Here is a 20,088-nt window from a genome sequence, read left to right on the forward strand (position 1 = left end):
CCACAACCCAAGCTGTGTTCCCTGCGCTGGGCCTGCAGGGTCAGGCCCCGACAGGCCGCCCGGGAGGCTGCCTCAGAGCCTGGTCACGGGGGCTTTCCCCCTGCCAGGTTCCAACGATAGATTCATTTTCAGTCTAGAAATGCTTTCTCCCTTTTTCCCGTGCTTCTTCCTAGCCTCCTTCCTCTCCAACCCCTCTGCCCCAAATCTCTGTGAGATTGATCTTGCCCGAGATATGTTGCTCCCTGAGCCTCAGTTTCCTCTCCTGTGAAATGAGAGCAGTGAATGAGGCAGTCTCCATCAAGTGCCTGGCCTGGTGCCCAGGGCACGAGGAGCGCTCTGTGCTGTGAGGGCCTGTGACCCCTCTCCTGTGTGCTCTGCCTGGGACAGATGGTGACCCTGCACAGCCAGACGCCGCAGAGGAGTCTGCACTGAGGCCAGAATCCTCCCAAGTGGCCCCCAACACCATCCCACTGCCACTGCCACAACCCAACACCTGCAAAGGTAACTGGGGCCGTCGGTGGGCCTGGACGGCCAGCCGACGGCGAGCTCGCCAGCACTGGGCGCTTGCACGGTGGCCCCCTGCGCCAGTGGTGCGTCTGCTGTGGGGCAGTGGTCTCGCCTATCTGAGGTCGGGTGAGGAGCTGAGAGGGGAGATTCACGGGGCAGGGATCAGCCTGGGGCGAGAGGGGAGGTGAGAATGGGGGCAGCCTCGGGTGAGTGTATGTGACCCCAAGCAAGCTGATTAGCTGCTTTTTGTCTCAGTTCCTGTGAAATAAGAAAAGCCTTGCTTGCCAAACTGTCATGGAGACTGCAGTCAGCCCCACGTAGAAAGTTCTCTTTGTTGTTCTTACCTCTTTCCTGTTCCTCCTCTCTGTGTCCCTTCTCTTCCTCCTCCTCTGTCCCCCACTGTTAAGAGGGAGGGTTTGCAGTGTGAGTGGTGGTGATGGTGCTCACACCAGCAGTGGGGGAGCCAGTTTAACAGGTGAACTTGAAAGAGGACTGGGCATCGGGTTCCTTGCTCCTGGCCCCTCCGCCTGTGTGTTGGAGCCAGTGATGAGCTGGTGGTCTCTGACTTCGTGCGGTTTCCTCCCAGACCACGGGCCCTGCAAGCAGGTGTGCAGCGTCATCGGGGACACAGCCATGTGCTCCTGCTTTCCCGGCTATGCCATCATGGCAGATGGCGTGTCCTGTGAAGGTGAGTACAGGGGCCGTCCTCATAGCTGTGCAAACCTGAGTTGGCCTGTGGTGGGCACCCCGGAGTTGGGGCGGGGAGGCAGAGGGGGTGGGGATGTGAAACTGGCTGCGTTCGTGAGGGAGCAGGCTTGGCTGCTCTGACGAGGAGCCTCAGATAGAGCAGCTTAGGCAGCTGTTCCTCTCACATCACGGTGCACAGTTGCATGCAGTCCAGGCTGGGCATACAGGTGGAGGGGCCCAGGTCCCTTCCATCTTGTTGCTCTGCGGCTCCCTAGAGCAGTGCTTCTCAAACCTCAGCATGCACTAGAGTCATCTGGAGGCTAGTGACAGCACGGATCCTGAGAATCCACAGAATCCTGAGACCCTGACCCAGTAGTTTTGGGTGGGGCCTGAGAATTTGTATGTCTGATAGGGTCCCTGGACCACACTCCAACTAGCCCTGTCCTTGAAGGTTGCCCCTGTCTGGGGGACCCAAGTTGGTTTGTGACCCCTTGTCCCTGTTCTGGCCATGGGTGGAAAAAGGAAAGAGGGAAGTGTGTGCCGATGGTTGTAAGGCAGGACCTGGAGAGGTGGTCATCCCTCCCACTTGCCTCCGGTGGGGAGCAGAGCGAGGCTGGGGAGCGGGGGCCCCCAGCTGCACTGCACATGCTCAGTTCTGTTACTGGAACCAAGGAGGGGACAGTGGGTTCTGGTGACAGTTAGCTGACTCTGTCATTCATGAAGGGTCTAAAGAGGGTCCAAAGCATGTCCCTTTCATACCCGCCACCCTGCCAGGTCTAGGTCTTGTCTCAGTGGGGCCTCAGTGGGCCGAGACTGCCCTTGTAAAATGGGTGCCTTGGATCCGACACCTGCTGGACTGGTTCCCACAGTGAATGGCACCTCAAGAACAGCCTTGAGATGGCAACTGCTCGTGTCTTGAGGCGGGACAGACGTGGAGCATGTGGACAGTCTGGGGAACACTTCAGTTCAGGTTCAGGTCCGGGAGACGTGACCCTGGTGGGTGTCTGGGGGTAACAGGGTTAAGTCTGTTGAGAAAATACCCACATCTCTCCCAGAAGCTGAAACCCCACATCCAGGCCTTTGGCTGAGACTCTGTTCTGATGTGGACGAAACCACCCATGTGCCCAGAGAGGGCAGGAGACTTGCCCAGGGCACACAGCATGGCCTTTCTCGCAGATGGTGGGGGCAGATCTCAGGTGCCCCAGGCTTCGCTCCCCACGTCCCAGGGCCATGCCGCTGGGGATGCCTCTCTCCTGGGTGGGGGCTCCTTTGGGCGCAGCCAGGCCGCAGGCCGGTGTCCATGTCTCTCCAGGCCTCCCTTCCTCCTCTGCAGGGCCCCCAGTGGTAAAGGCCCTGCAGTCCAGGCCAGAGGTTGCAGACTAACTTGCTGAGGGTGCAGCCTGCCCTGCATGGGGTCCTGCTAGGCTCCACTTTATTTAAAATAATCAAACGAGTTACCAACCCTGAAAAGCTCCCACAGTGTTTTTAGCTTCCAGATTTCAAGTTTCTCTTGAAACTTTGTAAAATCTGCCCACAAGGGGCCCACACCTCCAGACCCCTTGGACAGTGCCAAGGTCTGTCCAAGCCTGTACGAGTCTACAAGTCTAAAGCCTGTGGAGCCCCTTGGCCCATCCTCCCGTTCGTGTTGCCAGCCTGGCCCCTTAAACACTAGAGTTTGCAACCCCTGCCTTTGTGGTTCCCGGGCTGCCTGTGGAGGCGCGTGTCCCAGACGGCGCATGGAGGCAACCCCTGGTCCCGCCCGCCATGTGACCTCGGGCAGGCCGCCCACCCTCCCAGCCTCACCTTCAGCTGTCAGACATCTGTTGATGTACAAACTCAGACTTGGGCCCAAAACCCAGAGGTACCACTGATGCGCTGGAGGTCCTGGGCAGGCCCCTCGCCTCTCTGGGCCTCAGTTTCCCCATCTGTCACTGGATGCTCTGTGGCAGGCCACGCCCCTCTAACAGCCCTTCTGTTTTTCCTCCCGCGGCTGTCACTAGACCAAGACGAGTGCCTGCTGGGTGCTCATGATTGTAGCCGGCGACAGTTCTGTGTGAACACCCTGGGATCCTTCTACTGTGTCAACCACACAGTGCTCTGTGCCGAGGGCTTTATCCTCAACATGCACAGGAAGTGCGTGGGTAAGCAGAGCCCCTGCCTGCCGCCACCGTCACGGCTCTCTGCTCTGCTCCACGCCAAGCCGCCACACTGAGGCCACATGCTAAAGGGCCTGCCCTTTGCATCTGAGCGCTCAGCACCGCCGGCCCCCTCGTCTCCGTGTCGTTCCCTCCGTGTCCTGGTGTCCTGTCCCCCTTGTCCACCCATGCCGTCGGGAGGCCACTTTCCCAGGGATGTGCCTGAGGGTCAGGAAACCTTAAGTGATGGGTGACCTGGCTGGGTCACTGAAGTGAGGAGGTCGGACATACAGGCGGCAGGCCAGGGAGCATGGGGTCTGCAGGCAGGGAGGCCTGGGTTTGAAGCAGGACCCCTCGGAGCTCTGTGGCCTAGGACCAGTGACGTCCCTTCTCCAGGTCTCAGTCTTCTCGTCTGTAGAGAGGAGGCATCGACCCTCCTTTGGAGGTCATGTGAGGCGTGTGTGGCGCGGCGCAGACCCTGGGGCGCAGTGGGCGTGTGATGTCAGCTGCTTCCATGGTCCTTAGATGCACGGCGTCCCCTCCAGAGGCGAATGAATGGAGCTGGCGTCCAGCAGACCTGGCTTTTGCACCAGCTCGGCATTCATCTGCTGTGTGACCCTGAGCAGTGGAGCGCTCCTCTCTGAGCCTCTCTCCATCTCTAACGTCAGGGCCCAGAGGACTGGGCAGGGGCTGGTACCCAGCTCCTGGCCTGCACGTGGATGGAGCCAGTGCTCACTGACGGCTCATCCCTCCTGCCTCTTGGTGCCCGTGCAGACCAGGGCTGGGGCTCCAGGGCAGGCGTGCTTTGTGGGCAGCAAGGAGGGCAGGCATGATGCTCTCCGCATGGCTGGGGTCTGGTGTTATCACAGAGGAAACATCCTGTTTCTGAACCAAGATAGACCTAAGGCGGCAGAGACATGGGACAGACTCCGAAATGCTGTAGCAGAGACACGGGCAAAAGGAGAGCTCATTCCAACTGGTGGCATCTGCACGCCCTTCTGGAGAAGGTGGCATTTGCCTTGTCTCCAAGAATGGCTGGGACTTGGAACTTGGGAAGGGCATACAGGTGGAAGGAACAGCTCGAACAAAGGTGTGGAGGTGGGAACAGTGCAGAGTGCAGGCACGGCATGTGACCAGAGCCCCATGTGTCTTCTTTGTGCTTGGGGACCATGTCTGGCCTGGACATGTCCTCTTCCTCCCCCTCCACTGCTGGGCAGACGGGCCCAGGTTCTGGGCTGAGCTGAGTGGCCGCTGCAGACATGTTTGCCCCCGGCCTCTAGCCCTCGGCACAACATGGCCCTCCTGAACTGCTTATTAGCGGCTAGGCAGCTCCTCCTGTCTGGGTCATGTCTGTGTATGTGTCTGGGAAGGCGGGGCCCATGAGGGCCTGCGCGCACCCCTCCCTGGATGCCCTGCCATGCCCGAGTGTGTGGCCTCCTCTGGTGGCCTAGAGAGAAGACCTCGTGCTAAAAGGCATTGCCAGGCAAGAGGAAAACACGTTGTGGGATTAAGAGAGCAAGGGGACGTTCCACTCAGCGAAGTTTATGAGCTCCATTTCTCATCCTTTCCTTGCCTCCCTGACTCATTCATCCCACACAGGCTTCCCAGGGCCTCCTCTCCGTCTTTCCGCCCCTCTTCTGAATTCGTTGCCTCACTTGGCGGCACGCTCACACATGTCCACTCGTATCTTCTGCGCTTCCTTTGTTGCCTCCAGGCTCGTTGCTTAACCCCAGCTTGCAAGATGGGAGACCCGTGCCCGGATGAAGAGCGTGGTCTCTGCAGCCAGACTGCCTGGGTTCAAATCCTGGCTCTGCCACTTTCTAGTTATAAGACCTTAGACAAGTCCATTAACCTCCCTGAGCCTCAGTTTCTTCATCTGTGAAATGAGACAGTAATAGCTCTCACCTCAAAGGGTCACCGTGGAGATTAAATGAGTTAGTCCACATAAAGACCTTGCTGGTGCTTGATGCTTGATGTTGTTGTTATGATTCAGCAAATGTGTATACTGAGGCAGCCTGCAGAGGTAGTGAGTGCCCCATCATTGGGGGTGTGTAAGCTGAAGTGGGACAGTATTGGGTGGGGCCAAGTCCAGAGGACATCGAACAGATGTGTGACCTCTGTGGGGACTCCCCTGTGCTTTGTTGTTTACTTTTTGTGCCCTGCCCTTTGAGGACCATCTTGGCCCCTGGGAAAAGTGTTGCAGGTGAGATGGGCTGTGAGAAGATGGGCGGGGAGCAGCCCCGGCTCTGGAGGCCACCCTGCAGCAGTGGGGAAAGGGCACAGCTCTGGGCTGCATGCTGTGAGTTTCCTTCTGCTGCTGCCCTGTGGCTGCGTGACTTTGGTCTAGCTTGTCCCCTCTGGGAGACCCGTTTCCTCATCTGTGAAACAGCGTTGCAGGATGAAGGAATGGCAGTTTCTGTAAGCACCCAATCCCTAGCAAGACTCAGTGTTGGCTGTTATTTATTGCCGTGGTTCCTCCCAGACAGTGGGCTCCGGGGCCAGGGCGATTCTGGCGTCCTGGGAGCTTGTCTCCCTCTGTCACTCCAGCCTGTCAGTCAGAAGTCTTCATCTTGCCCAGCCAAGCCTTCCTGGGAAGCTACCGGCCCGAACCTCTCCCCTTCCCTCCTCCCCATCCCTGCCCAGATGAGGGTGGGCCCGAACACCATTCGGCTCACCTGTGAGCTTGGGAGGGTCTCTTTCCCCCTTTCCCCACAGCCCTGCACCCCACCTGTCCACCTGGTCCCCGTCATCCTTGTAGACTTAGCTCAGATGTCATGGCCCCAGAGAAGCGACTCTGACAGTCCAGGGCCCAGTGTGGGTGGTGCTGTGGCCTGGGCCCAGAGACTGCTGCTCTTCTCCCCCGCGGCTCTGCCAGCCCCGCGGCCCGCGTTCCTTGAGGGCAGGGGCTGAGGCCGACAAGCCCGCTTGGCCCGCTGGGGCAGAATTGCACTGGGTAATGCGGCCCGTGGATGAAGCAATCAGCGGATGCTGGCGCCTCCCCTGCCTGGCGAGGCCGGCTGGGTCCTGTGTCCGCTCACCTGCCCGGGGCACTTCTGGAGTTGGCGGTCTCCCTCCGCCTCCACCCTCCCTAAGGCTCCTGCTCACTCTCCTTGGCCCAGAGTGAGTCCTTGGCCTCTTCTCTCTGTCCCTGTCCCCCCGGTCACCTCAGCAGCTGACCACTCCTAAATTAGTGTCTCCACTCAGGCCCCTTCCATGAACTCAGAGGTGTTCTCTGGCTGCTGCTTGACTCTCAGACCCGTTATGGCTACCGGGTTCCCCACCTTCCCCTGCGAGCCTGCTCCTCTGGGCTGTCCCCATCCCAGCTGCCAGCACCCCCACCAGGCCAGCTGCTCAGACAGAAAGCTTTGCAGCCCTCTTGGCTCCTCTTTCTGATTCCCCTTCATCTCATCCATCCGTGGATCCTGTCGGTTCCACCTTTGCAATATTTCCAGAACCTGACTGCTTCTCCTCGCCTCTGTGGATGGCGGCCCCATCATCTCCACCCTCACCCTGGAGTGTTCACACTCAGCCAGGGAACCCTGTTACAGAAGTCAGACCGCTTCTCTCCTCCACTGGAACCCTCTATGGCTCCCACCTCTCTCTGTGTCTCCTAACACTCTTCTCTTTTCTCCCTGCAGCCACACCCACTCCTGGCGGGCCCTGAACTTGCCTGGCAGGCTCCCTCCTCAGGGCCCTGGTACCTGCTGTCCCCTCTGCGTGAACTGTCTGCTGGGCTTGTTGTGTTTCCTCTCCAAGTGCTTGTCAGCTGTGCTCTTCTCTGAGGCCCCTTCCGTAACCTGTTGCACCTGGCGCACACCTGCGGCACCTCTGCACCCCTCCTTCCTTCACCCCGCTGTTTCCCGCAGCACCAGTGACCACCCACCCTGTTATGTTTGTTTATCTGTTGGCCTCCCCCACTGAGGGTCCCCACCATGGCAAGGGTTTCTCTCTGATTCACTGCCTACCCCTGGTGCCAAGAACAATGCTTGTTGGCACATGGCAGGTGCTCAGTAAATCTTTGTTGAATGACTAGATGCATAGACAGGTGGCCATCAACTCGCGCTGCTCTCTGGGTGATGAGCACTGTGAGGGCAGGGTGGGCTGTGCGCAGCTGCCGTCCCGGGAGCCCTCAGCCTTTGATGGTCTCCCTGTCCCCGCAGACATCAACGAGTGTGTGACGGACCTGCACACGTGCAGCCGCGGCGAGCACTGCGTGAACACTGTGGGCTCCTTCCACTGCTACAAGGCTCTCACCTGCGAGCCCGGCTACGCCCTCAAGGACGGCGAGTGCGCAGGTGAGGGTCCTGGCCCCGCCCTCTCTCAGCCCGCCCCCACCCTGACCCGCCTCCTCTCCCACCCTGCCCCGCCCTCTCCCTAACCCTGCCCCTGCCCCGCCTCCTCTCCTGCCCCACCTCCTGACCCGTCCCTGTCTCCTCTCCCACCCCGCCCGGACTCCTCTCTCAACCCGCCCCGCCTCCTCTCCTGCCCCGCCTCCTGACCCGTCCCTCCGCCCCACCTCCTCTCCCACCCCATCGCGCCCCGCCTCCTGCCCCGCCCCTGGCCTGCCCAGAGCCTTCTCCCTTCTGTCAGTTCTAAGCACCTGGGTGTCTTGCCTGTGGGAAGACCCCACACATGATGGGGTTTGGGTAGAGATGGGTGACTGAGGCTGGTGGCGGGAGAGCGTTCCTGGCTTCGCTCCCGTTGCTGGTGTCTGGGTGTCAGTTGCTCGTCTCACCATGCCCGGGTTCTCGTTTGTACTTGGGATGGTGCTCCACAGAACCATCACTTTTGTCCCTTTTCACTGGAAACTTCTAGGCTCCTAAGAAGAGGGAGGATTTTCACTGAAGGGTTTCAACAGATGCTTCTTGAGCTGCTTTTATGTGCCAGGCAGGGTTCTGGGTGACAGGGATACCGGGTGGGGTGTGATGTCCTTGTCTCTGACCTCCTGATGAGGAGACAGGGCCACAAAGGCATATGGGGATGCAGGAGTGGCCGTCGACTGGGTGTTACTTTATGTGGGGGTCCAGAGAGGTCCCTCACAGAGGTGATGCTGGAGGGGATGAGGCTTCTGGGAAGGGTATTCCAGGCAGAGGGAAAATCAAGTGCGAGGCCCTTGGGAGGGGAGGGGGTCTTGGCATGTTGAGAGAATGGAAAGTAAGTCTCGAGTGCAGGCGTGCCCGGAGTGTAGAAGGAGGGGACAGGATTGACAGGCCTGGTGAGGAAAAGGGTTTGGAGTCTATTTCATATGTGATAGGAAGCATTTTATTTTTAACTAAAAACGTGCAGAAGAATGTCATGAAAGAGGTGAGACCTACAGAAGTGCTCAACTGTTGCAAGCCCTGGAAAATGCCGACGAGAAGTGGTCCTGAGGCTGGGCGGGAGTTCAGACAGGTGGATTCACACACTCCATGTCGGCCCGGAGCTGGGCGCGGAGGCAGGGCTAGATGGGCTGGGAGGAGAGATGAGCCAGGCCCCTCAGCACATGTGTGTGTACACACACATGTGCACAGGACACACAGATGCAGGGCCAGCCCCCTCCAAGAACCCCGGCCCCTGGGGAGGGTGCCACCCCTCTGCACATGCCCAGCACCGCCTGCCCCTCTTGTCTCTGGTTGCAGCCGCTTCCTTCTTAGACCAGACCAGAGCGGCTGTGGGGGCCCCCTTCGAGGCACCCAGGGGTCCTGGGAGGCAGGCTGTGCCTGGTTCACGTCTGGGTGCCTGGACCCAGTACAAAGCCTCGCAGAGCCTGGGCTGCTGTGGGAAGGTGGAGGAAGCCTTGGAAACCAGCAGGATGGATGGCTGGACGACTGACCGGCAGACGTATGGGCGTTGGTCTGGCAGTCAGTGAAGCGTGTGGGTCTCGGCTGTGCCGCTTACTCTCTGGCTTGCCTTTCTGCTCCGTGCATCGGTTTCCTCATCTGTAACAAAGGCCTGCTGTGCTTGCTGTGACGAAGCACAAACGAAAGTGCAGGGCTGGTGCCTTGTAAACTGTAGAGTGCTGTGCAGAGGTGAGGGGCCCTCACCAAGCTGCTCAGGGCCACACAGTGAGTGAGGGCGGCGGGTCCTTGTGGGTCTGGTGGCTCCGTCCTTGGAAACTCTGAGCTTGCTGCTGCCAGCACTGCCTCCCGAGAAGCCTGGACACATGACCGTGGGGATGTGAGCGTGCGTCCCTGTTTCTCCTGCCCTGGCAGCGGGCACAGCGGTTCAGAGTACAGACCTGGGAACAGGCCCTCTGGGTTTTGGTCCAGCCCAGCATGCCCTCACTGTGGTGCTCTCTGTGCCTCGGTTCCCCTGTATAAGGTGGGGCTCGTCACAGCCCCCACTTCCAGGCTGAGCACGAAGTGAGTGAGTCCCCCTCAGAGCTCTTGAGACAGTGCCTGGTACCACAGAGCTCGGTCAGTGTGATGATATCATTGTCACTACTGGGCATGGGCCACGGCTGCGACGGTGCTCCCCCAGCTCTCGGGGGTACGGGTCGAGGTCACGTGCGGACGTGTGGGGGGCGCCCACTAGCCCACCGGCCCTGACCCCCGGCCTCTTTGTGGCAGACGTGGACGAGTGTGAGCAGGGCACGCACAACTGCCAGGCGGGCTTCACGTGCCAGAACACGCAGGGTTCCTTCTACTGTCAGGCGCGGCCCCGCTGCATGGACGGCTTCCTGCAGGACCCCGAGGGCAACTGTGTGGGTGAGTGGGGTCCGCCTGGCCCTGGGGCTGTGGGAGGGGTCGTGGGGGCTCGGGGGCTGTAGAGATCAGGGAGGCCTGGCTTGCTGCCCGTCCCCTCTCCCAGCCTCGGTGTCCCCACTGTGAATGGACGTGTCAGTGCCTGGCCCCAGGAGGCACATGCTAAAAGGAAGCTCTTACTTATCCTGAGCTGTGGACCTGGGCGGAGTTACTTCCCCCGAGGCCTCAGTTTACCCATCTGCGGGACTAGGCTGGATGAATGCGTAGCATATTCTTATAACCCAGCCAACATTAAGGAATGTATTTTCTATCTTGATTTGGTGCACATGTGTGCGTGCATACGCACAGCTGGGACATGAGTCTCTACTGCATGTGGTGTTCCGTGAAATTTCTGTTTGCAAAGAACGCTCATCAGACCTGCTGGGTTTTGTGCTGTGCTCGTGGGTGAGGCCTGCGGTTTGACACATCTGGCCCCGTTGTCCTCACGTGGGTCTGAGATCTCACGCTCTCCCCATGGCTCTTCAACCCCTTCCAAGAAGCCGCTGGCCTGCGGCCTGGAGGCCTCATTCCCTGAGGCTGCTGGCCGTGTCCAGCCCAGAGGCCCCACAGGACTGCCGGCAGCTGAGCAGGCATGGTCCAGGCCGCTCACCCTTGGGGAGTGGTAAGGCAGACGCCAGCTGCTGGGTGTGGGCAGAAACAAGGGACATGCCAGACGCGGCTCTGTCACACCCTTTCCTCACAAGGATGGTTTGTGGGCCGGGCGTTCCCATCTCACAGGGAGGACACTGAGGGGCAGAGAGGGGCTTCCACTTTATCCCAAGGGTTTCTCAACACTCCTTGGGGGTCCCTCTGGCCAGTCTGGGAGCTGGAGCTGCCCCTGAGGCCACCCGTTCACAGCTCTCACTGTGTGACCCCAGCAGTCCCCTGGGACAGCGCAGGGCCATGGGCACAAGAGGCCTGTGGTCTGCCCTGAGATGCAGCCAGGGCAGGGTGAGGGGCAGGAGTCTCCTCGCCTGCAGACAGGTCCTGGGCAGTGTTTCCCGAGAGCCTGCTGCTCGTTGCAGGGCGGCTGCAGTGCTGCATGCGTGGTTCTGTAGGCCACCACGTTTGTAAAAGTGGCAGATGTTTAAGGGGGCTTTGATAAGTAATATACCGAGTAGGGGATAAAGACTTGAAGGAGGCTCCTCCACCTGGAGTGGTTAGGAGGCTCCTTGAGGAGGTGACAGTGGGGCAGGGAAGTGAGGGGCCAACCCTGAAAACAGCAGGGGCAGCGTGTACAATGGCCCCGCAGTGGGGCTGTGCCTGGGCGCCGTGGAGTGGGGAGGAGTCTGGGGGCGGGCGGGGTGTGTGAGGGAGACACGAGCTTGGCAGAGACCCTGGATGCCAGGCAGGAGAGCAGCTGTTAGAGAGGCCAGAGCAGGGTGGGACTCGTGTCGTTGTCCTTGAGGTCAGCCTCGGGTTCTCGGGGAGCCTCTGCCTCCGGCTGCTCCCTCAGAGGCAGCTGTGAGAAGCCTGTGGGAAGCACCCTGGCAGGTGCTGGGTTCTGGGTGAAGGCCCTGGGGTCATGGGAAACAGGAGCGGGACAGTCTGACCCCACAGGCCTGTCCAGGGCTTGTCCGGAGCCCAGGATCAGCCACCTCTCGGTGTGGCCCTGGCCCCAAATGCCAGGGCCTGGGGAGGGGCAGTGCCAGGCTCCCCATCACCCACACCTGTCTCTGCAGATATCAACGAGTGCACGTCGCTGTCCGAGCCGTGTCAGCCCGGCTTCAGCTGCGTCAACACGGTGGGCTCCTACACCTGCCAGAGGAACCCGCTGCTCTGCGCCCGTGGCTACCACGCCAGCCCAGACGGCACCAAGTGTGTGGGTAAGGCCCGCCGCCCCCTACCCGCCTGCCGGCCAGCCCTGCCCTCCTGGTTCCCCGGCCAAAGGGAGGCCCATGCAGAGGGCAAGCCCGGCCTCAGGGTACCCACTCGCCTCTGCCCGCAGACGTGAACGAGTGTGAGACTGGCATCCACCAGTGTGGCGAGGCCCAGGTGTGCCACAACCTCCCCGGCTCCTACCGCTGCGACTGCAAAGCTGGCTTCCAGCGGGACGCCTTTGGCCGGGCCTGCATCGGTAGGTGGGGGCTGCTGGCCGGGACCCCCTGCGGCTCCCTGAGGGGTGCCCCTGCCCAGGACCGCCTGCGGCCCCCTCCTCCCTGCCACTCCTGCCTTGCTGACAGCGTACCTGCCCTCTCTGGGCTTGCCCGCCTTCCTGCTCTGCTGTCCTTCTGGGACTCGCTGTGCCTGCCTCCTCTGCTCTCTCAGCCTCTGTCCCTCTCTCCCTGCCTCGCTGTGTCTGTCTGTCCCTCCGTCTCTGCCTCCAGCTTCCCTCTTGCACTGTCGCTGCCTGTCCCCGTCCGGGTCCCTCCTGGTCTCTCCTTTTGGGGTCTGGGTCCCTCTCCCCACCCAGCCCCTCTGCTACCTGGGGGTGGAAGAAGTTGGCCTCCAGTCCCCTCCGCCCTCCTTGCCGCCCCGCAGACGTGAACGAGTGCTGGACCTCGCCGGGCCGCCTGTGCCAGCACACGTGCGAGAACACTCGCGGCTCCTACCGCTGCTCCTGCGCCTCTGGCTTCCGGCTGGCTGCCGACGGCAAGCGCTGTGAAGGTACCGCCGCCCCGACCTGACCCTAGCCGCTGACCCCACCCGTACAGCCACTCCGTAGGCCCAGAGCCTCGCCTGGCCCCGCCCTCTCCCCTTCCCCTACAGCATCCCTGCCTCACACCACGTGTCCACTCTCCATCTGTGCAAACCTCTGACCTCGGCTGGTCCTCTCATTTCCTGCCGGGAGCCCTCCCAAGGGCCCAGGGCCCTGGCATCTCAGACCAGAGGGGCTGGTGTCTGTGTGGTCTCCAGCCCCAGACGGGGGCTCCTTGTGGCCAGGAACCTACCTCTGCCCCCAGTAGGTTCTGATCCTGCTCACAATTTCGGTCCCTGGGGTCCAGGCAGGGAGCAGCAGTGAGTGAATGTGAGACAGGGCCTGGAGCCACTGGAGAGCCCGGTGGCTGCTGAAAGGGGGCAGCAGCCACACAGCACCCTCGGATGGTGCCACCCAGTAGGACCGGTCAGGGTGAGCTGATCTTCTCGGTCTTCTAGGTGCCAGAAATCTAGACATTTATGTAGAATCTGCAGATTTTTACATGTTGCTGATGTTTAAAAAACACATGGTGAGTTAAACCAGGTGTGTGGCCGGCTAGATCTGGCCCATGGCTGGCATCTGTGGCCAAGTGCTCGGTGTGTGGGATCACCCTGGCTGAGGGGGAGCCGCAGGAAGGGGCTGGCGCAGTGTTCCCATGTGTGTCCATGGCGTGGCTGGACCAGGTCTGGGAGCACTGGTGTGAAGGGAGGTCGTGAAGCTGCCCAGTGAAGGGCGAGGGGCCGAGGGACTGGCATGTGGGGCATCCAGGCTGTCACTGGGCACCATCTCTCCTGGCCCCTTGCCCTTCCCAGCCTGGAGCGCTTTCCTCACCTCCTCCTGGGAAGGGCAATGCCGAGACCCCTGGGGAGCCTCTGTGCCCCTCCCCAGTCGCCTGCCTTGGCCCAGGAGCCAGCCTTCCCCTGGGACAGGGCCAGTCCAGGGGCAGGGCGGCGTGAGCAGGCCTGGCTTCCTCAGACGGCACTTGGATAGGCTCCCAAGCAAACCTTCTGACTCTCATTCACGCCTTCCTCTGTGTTGTGTCACCTACGAGCCCGTCCTTCATGCCAGATCACGTGCAGGGAGCTGTGGGGGTGGAGCCTCTGCCTCCGGGTGTCACCGTGTGGTCGTCACCCATTCATTCCCTTCTTGGCCCTTGTGCCTTCACCCCTAACTTCCTCCCGGACGCCACTTCGCTACTTCTCCACCTGTGGCTGGACGTTAGAGACAGAGATGAAACCAGCGTGGTCCCTGGCCCCCAGGAGCTCAGAGCCCAGGAGAGGAGATAAGCTATTCGTGCACTCATGCATGCGTTCATTCATGCATTCATTCATTTGCGCATGCACTCATTTGTTCACACGTGCATTCGTTGATCCATGCGCTGCGCCGTTTTGTAGAATACCCTGTGTGCTGTGAGGTCCTGAGGATCTGGACACGGATCAGACAGTGGCCCACAAGGCCCTGTGTGACCTGACTCCCCCGGCACTTTTCCCTCTGCTCTGAGCGCACCAGCGGGCTCGTTGCTCCCTGAGTGCACGAGGCACGCCCCCGGGCAGGCCCTCGCTCTTGCCCTGCCTTCTGCCTGCAGCGCTCCCCCAGACCCTGCATGGCTGCAGAACTAGCAGCTCTCTGCCTCGCTCCCTGCCCCGTTCTCTGCTCTTTCTCTGCAGCACGTCCAGCTTTCTCACATACTAGTTGTCTTGCTCGTTTAACTAGTTCCCACCTTCTTCCCCAGCACACATGTGAACATCACCTCCAGAAGTGGAGGTTTGTGTCCATCTTGTTCACGGCTCCGTCCCCTGTTCAGGGTGGGCCTGGCACCTTGTGAGAGCTCAGCAGTTCTCAGTTGGATGAATGAAAGACAAGACCCAGCTGGCAAGGGGGCAGAGTCTAGAGGATGTTCCATCTAAGCCATGAGTGGGCCCTTCATTCATTCACTCACTCACCCATCGTTCAGCCCACACTCCACACGTGCCAGCTCCTGCCCCCCAGGCCCCCCATGCAGTGCCAGCCCTGGGGACCAGGGCAGGCAGGTGAGGCTCAGCGCTGAGGAGGTTCTTGTTTGTGCTTAGGGGTCCCCTTGCAGAGCCGTCTGTGCCCGGTGCTGTGGACGCCCCGGGGGGCAGCGTCTGGCTCCCCCTAGGGCATCTGAGCCCACCCTGTGGCTGCCTCCTCCAAGCAGCAGGCCGGGCCCCCACCAACAAGCCAGACCTGGCCCTCCCTCGGCTGCCTGCCCGGGTGGGCTCCTCACTCTTTTCTGGGCCTCCGACTCCTCAGCGGCCCCAAGGGGAGGCTGGATCTCTGCAAATCAGGCTCTCGAGGGCTGGGACCTTGGTCCTCATCCCTGGCCGGGAGGCCTCAGCCCTGACCCTGCCCGTCTTCCCGCAGACGTGAATGAGTGTGAGGCCCAGCGCTGCAGCCAGGAGTGCGCAAACATCTACGGCTCCTACCAGTGCTACTGCCGCCAAGGCTACCAGCTGGCCGAGGATGGGCACACCTGCACAGGTGCGTCTCCCCTGCCCAGGGCCCTCCCGAGCGGCACCCCTTCCCCGTGCGCCAGGCTTCCAGAGAGCCCCTCCCGGGCTGGGGACACACAGGACCCACAGGCTTTAGCGTCAGGTCGGAGTCGACCTGCGGCCCTGTGACTTCCTCACTTCGTGCCTTTGGACAAATGCTTCCCAAGTCTGGCCTTAGGCTCCTCCTCTGTGACAATGTGGGGGGTGAAGGATGAAACGGAATACCTTGTCCAGGCCCATGGCTGGTACCTGACAGGCCCATAGCTGATAGTAGCAATTATGGAGCAGCCCCAGGGAGCGAGCACTGGAATGGGAGTCCTGTTTTGCTTGTGGCTTTGGGCAACTCTTTCCCCTCTCTGAGCCCTGTTGTCCTCATCTGTAAAATGGGCCCCCCGGCTCCATGGCTGTGGCCAGGACAGGCTGATAGTCGGTGGCTGGGCCCTCTGGGTACCAGGGGTTCACAAGGGGCTGAACCTCTCTCCGGCAGACATCGACGAGTGCATTCAGGGCGCCGGCATCCTCTGCACCTTCCGCTGTGTCAACGTGCCAGGGAGCTACCAGTGTGCATGCCCAGAGCGGGGCTACACCATGATGGCCAACGGGAGGTCCTGCAAGGGTGAGCAAGGGGCCCCGGCCCCACCAGGGCCTCAGGCAGGCTCCGATCAGGCACAGAATGCCTCACAGAGCTTGCTGTGTGCTTAGAGATACCAAGTGCATAAGCACAGAACGGCTAGTTCCACTGGTGGCCACATTAACTAAAGTCTATGCCTGGGATGAGGAAGGTGACAGTCTTTCCGCTGCTCAGCCCAGCTTAGAATTTTCCAGGTTTGCACCCAGCTCAGGTCCCTGCCCTGGGAGCAGGAGAGGGATCCTGTGGGGTGGTTCTGAAAGGCAGGAGACTGTCCAGTAAGGACCCTGGAGAGGAGCAGCCTCAGGGGTCCCAGTCTCTGTCCCCGGGTGTCAGCGATGCTATCCAGGGACAGGGGGCCAGGCAGGTCGGTGGACGTCGAGAGTGAGGCGGGACCCCCAGGAGTAGGGACAGGAGTCACAGAGAGGCTCATCCCAGCCCTGCATGCAGAAAGACGTGATCCCAGTCAGAGCCGTGTGGGGCTGGGAAGGGCTGCACAGGAGGCAGGGGCGCCCCATCACTGGGGACCTGCCATCCCCTGTTAAATTTGCAATTGAGGGGACTACTTCCCTGGGTGGCAACCAGGTTCTGTGACATCTCATCTTCCCTCTAAGCTGGAGAGTCGTGATCCTAAGTTCAGTTCCATCAGGAGTTACTGAGGCCACTAAGTTCTGGGCCTGGAGAGCCCCCAGGGTGAGGTGGAGGGGCTGGAATCCCCTGGGCAGGACACAGGAGGTGCACCAGTGGCCCCCTGAGAACTGACCCCTCAGCGGCTTGGAGCCCAGCCTGCCTGCCCTCCTCTTGGCTGGCATGACAGCGTCTTCCCCAGGTGGTGGGGCTGGGAGCCGGCGGTTCCCGGGGTGCAGCTTTGGTCCATCAAGGCCGGTCCTCGTGTTCCTGGGGGTCCAGGGGTCAGAGCTGTGCCCAGAAAGGTATGGAGTTAGACCAGTGTCTACGGCCTGGGGGTCACTGCTGGTAAATGGACCCTGGGATCATGTGAGATCTCTGCCAGCTGTTTTTGTTTTCTTTTTCACTAGTGTAGACCAGAAAATAGGGTTGGCCGGGTAGGGTGGCATGGACCTGGAGTCAACCAGAGTGTGCTGTGCCCGTGAGGACTGTTCCCGTGAGTGTGTGTACTTAGCCCCAGTGCAAGGGGATTCCTTCCTGTAGCTTGATGTGAAAAAATAATAAATTAGAAGGCCCTGAGTGGGACCTGGTAAATCATTGACTTGGCGGCCTGCCGGGCCACAGAGGCCGCCCCGGGTCTCCACGGCTGCAAAGCCCTCTGCTAATGTTTAGTTTAAACACAATCAGGATGGACTCTGTAAACGGTAAGGGTTTTACCCACCATAAACTGAGCTGTGCGGGAAACACGGCTTCACGTTCCTAGACTGCATCCTGCTCTGGCTGAGGCCCTGTTCCTCCCGGGTGCGGCTCGGAGAGCTGAGGAGGCTCAGCCACACGCTGCAGGGGCTTTTTGCTCTTGAAGGGGCTCTAGGTTGAAAACCTGTTTACGTTCAGGACGTCTGTCCCTGACCCCTCCCTCCGGCCCACGCTGGCACCGGGGCCTGCAGAGTGCTCAAATGTCCTCGTGTGCCTGTGTGCCACCAGAGAGGGCTCCCTGGGTGCAGGCACACGCCTGCTCTGCACTGGCTGCCGGCACATCTGACATCCAGGGTTCTCCAGCCCCAGGACCACTCAACACCCGCCCACCCCCACCTCCTGCTCTCTGCATCCTCTTCCGGGGTGGCTGCCCTTGTGCCCCCTCAGAGCCCACCCTGCAGCCCACCTCCCCAAGGTGCACAAGAACTGGTGAGGCCCAGCCCCTCTCTCGGGTCCCTGCTCCATCACCAGCACCCCCCCGCCCCAGGGGTCGGGCGAGGAGAGGCCCCACGGCACAGGAGAGGCCTTGCTTTCTCTCCGGGTCCTCCTGCTGGAGGAGCCTCTGCTCTCACGGGGTGGACAAGGGCCGAGTGCGATGCTGGTTCTGCTGCTCATGTCCACTTCCTGAGCCACCTGTGGTACCTGCGTCTGCGGCCACTGCCCTTCAGAGCTAGGAGGTTGCCCCCTTGGCGCTCCCTGTCCTGTTCTGACTTGGGCCTCCCGGCTCCAATGGGCGATGGCCACAAAAGAACAAAATGCGCCCATTAGTGTCTCACGTTAGCATCCTGCCCTCTTTAATAGCAGAAAAAGGGACAGAAGAATATGAAGGAATTCACACTGGGCCACGTTTCCTGGGACATAGGCTTCACGGAGGGCTGTGACCGTTCCCCAGCATGTGGCGTGTGCCCGGCACAGGATGGGTGCTGGGTGGACGTTCGCACACACGGCTGAACTGAGAGGCAGCTGCTGCCTCTGGACCTGTTTCCTTCTGGTCTGTCCTTGTGCCGGTACTTGCACACACATACATGGACACATACGTGTGTACTCACACACAGGTACACACATACATACACTGTATGATACTGGCTAAGTTTATGCGGGAAATAATTCTGAGTTCTCTTTTTTTTTAATGTGTGTAAAGCCCTCGCAGCACCCACTCAGGAAGAGCTAGCTTTTAGCAATCAGTCCTCCTTACTGACTTATGAGCATCTTCTCAGTTCTTTCAGAAGCCCTTGGGGCCTCTTTCCGGGGCCTGTGTTCTGCAGCGTCTCTCTGCTTCTGCAGTGTCTGCGCTGTCCTCTGTTTCTGCATGTTTGAGTTGTGCCTGGCGCCTTGCTGTCTCAGGCTAGGTTGCGATGACACCCCCTGGGTGGATGGCCTTGTTTGGCTCTCCCTTCGCCTGAGCTCTCCAGGAGAGGCTGCAGGGTCGAGGGCCCCGTGGACATCAGGGGCCTGGCAGCACTGAGGGGCAGGGACCCCAGGGTTGAAGGGAAGTCTTGCAAGAGCTTCCTGTGAGCTTGGTGGGGCCAGGCTGCAGCTGCTGACCCTTGGCCCTCCTTCCCACCGCTTCTGGGCATCTCCCTCAGGGCTGCCGGGGGCACACGGCAAGCTGCAGCCCCCACCGTGGTCCTCCCCAGCCCCGCCCAGGCTCCAGGGCCAGGACTTCCTGCTCACCAGAGTGGGCGGCCCCGGGGCACAGGGCAAGGAGCAGGAGGCCCTCCCTCCCTCTGTGTGGATTCAATTAATGACCCATCAGCAGGATGAGGACCGCGCCCATCCTGGCCCCATGGGCTCTGGCCTCCTGCCTTGTCTTCTCCCACTCGCCTTTGCTCCACCCTGGGAGATTGGGATCATGACCCATCTTGCATAGGAGGAGAGTGAGGCTGGGAGAGGTGGAGGAATGTGAGCTGCTGTGCTGCTGAGCAGTGTGGTGGCCAGCAGCCCGGAGTCTAGAGCAGGCCGGGGCTTGAGCCCTGCTCTGTCCTGCTGCCGTGGTGCGACCCTGGGCACGTCCGTGGGTTGGAGGTGACACCCATTCCTGCCTCGCGGGGATGTGAGGATAAACGAGGTAATGAGTACAGAGTGCCTGAGCATCGAATGGACGTCAGGTGGGGACCCCGGGATGCAGGTGGCTGTTACATTACTCTCGTCTTGTGGTTGCTTTTGTTAGCAGTCAGCTTCGCATCGTGAGTGGACCCTAGATTTTGCCATCAGGCACACTTAGCCTCCAGCCCCAGCTGCCCTGCTGACTCTGTGACCTTGAGGAAGGCTGTGCCCCTCTCTGGTGACCCTTCCTCGACAGGGCTGGCTTGAGGATGGAGCGAGAAGTCGCTGACTGGCTCAGAGTGGAGGAGTGGAGAACAGAACCTGAGGTGTTCCAGCTCGGGATAGACACCCTGCCGCCCCCGCCCAGGGGCTGCCCTCTGAGCCGAGAGGCCCGTCCTCGCAGGAGGGGTCTGTGGAAGCCACAGATTTGCTCTCTCATCTGACAGGTTGCCTGTGGGTCACACACTCGCCACCCCATGCTGCTCTGAGCTTTCGTGAGAGCTGTTTATCCAGACCTCCTGTGTGTGCATGTCTGTGCTTGTGTGCTTGAGCATATGCGTGTGCTGGCCCAGGTGCCTGTTTCTGAGTGTGCACAGGAAGCGTGAGCACGTCCATGCAGTTTACAGGGGGCATTCACAGCTGTGCATCTTGGAGTCTGTCTGTGGCGGTGATGGGTCTCACACTTCCATCCAGCAGTACGTGTGGAGTGCCCGCTCTGGGCCAGGCACTCTGCTGTGTGCAGGGGACACCTCGGGATGGGAAAGACACATGCCCCCGCCCTCCCAGAGCTCACGTTGAGGAGGGAGAGGGTGGGAACAGAGCAGACAAA

The 20,088-nt window shown here is 60.7% G+C and overlaps 1 protein-coding gene across 3 annotated transcripts in view; it reads left to right on the forward strand.

Annotated features, from left to right (window-relative positions):
- The window catches only part of FBLN2 (fibulin 2), an 88,536-nt gene that overhangs the window by 64,251 nt on the left and 4,197 nt on the right, over nucleotides 1–20,088 (forward strand). Inside the window, exons 7-16 of one of the 3 annotated variants that reach the window (XM_070492554.1) lie at nucleotides 388–501; nucleotides 1,094–1,195; nucleotides 3,195–3,335; nucleotides 7,490–7,624; nucleotides 9,878–10,015; nucleotides 11,734–11,877; nucleotides 12,000–12,128; nucleotides 12,533–12,658; nucleotides 15,075–15,191; nucleotides 15,690–15,818. In XM_070492554.1, the coding sequence (XP_070348655.1) occupies nucleotides 388–501; nucleotides 1,094–1,195; nucleotides 3,195–3,335; nucleotides 7,490–7,624; nucleotides 9,878–10,015; nucleotides 11,734–11,877; nucleotides 12,000–12,128; nucleotides 12,533–12,658; nucleotides 15,075–15,191; nucleotides 15,690–15,818 (1,275 nt within the window). Of the gene's footprint in view, nucleotides 1–387; nucleotides 502–1,093; nucleotides 1,196–3,194; nucleotides 3,336–7,489; nucleotides 7,625–9,877; nucleotides 10,016–11,733; nucleotides 11,878–11,999; nucleotides 12,129–12,532; nucleotides 12,659–13,911; nucleotides 14,204–15,074; nucleotides 15,192–15,689; nucleotides 15,819–20,088 lie in introns of those variants that run through there. The other 2 variants (XM_070492555.1, XM_070492556.1) reach the window with 2 other exon arrangements.

The sequence above is a fragment of the Equus asinus genome, chromosome 21 (genome assembly GCF_041296235.1).
Source record: "Equus asinus isolate D_3611 breed Donkey chromosome 21, EquAss-T2T_v2, whole genome shotgun sequence".
Classification (NCBI taxonomy): domain Eukaryota; kingdom Metazoa; phylum Chordata; class Mammalia; order Perissodactyla; family Equidae; genus Equus; species Equus asinus.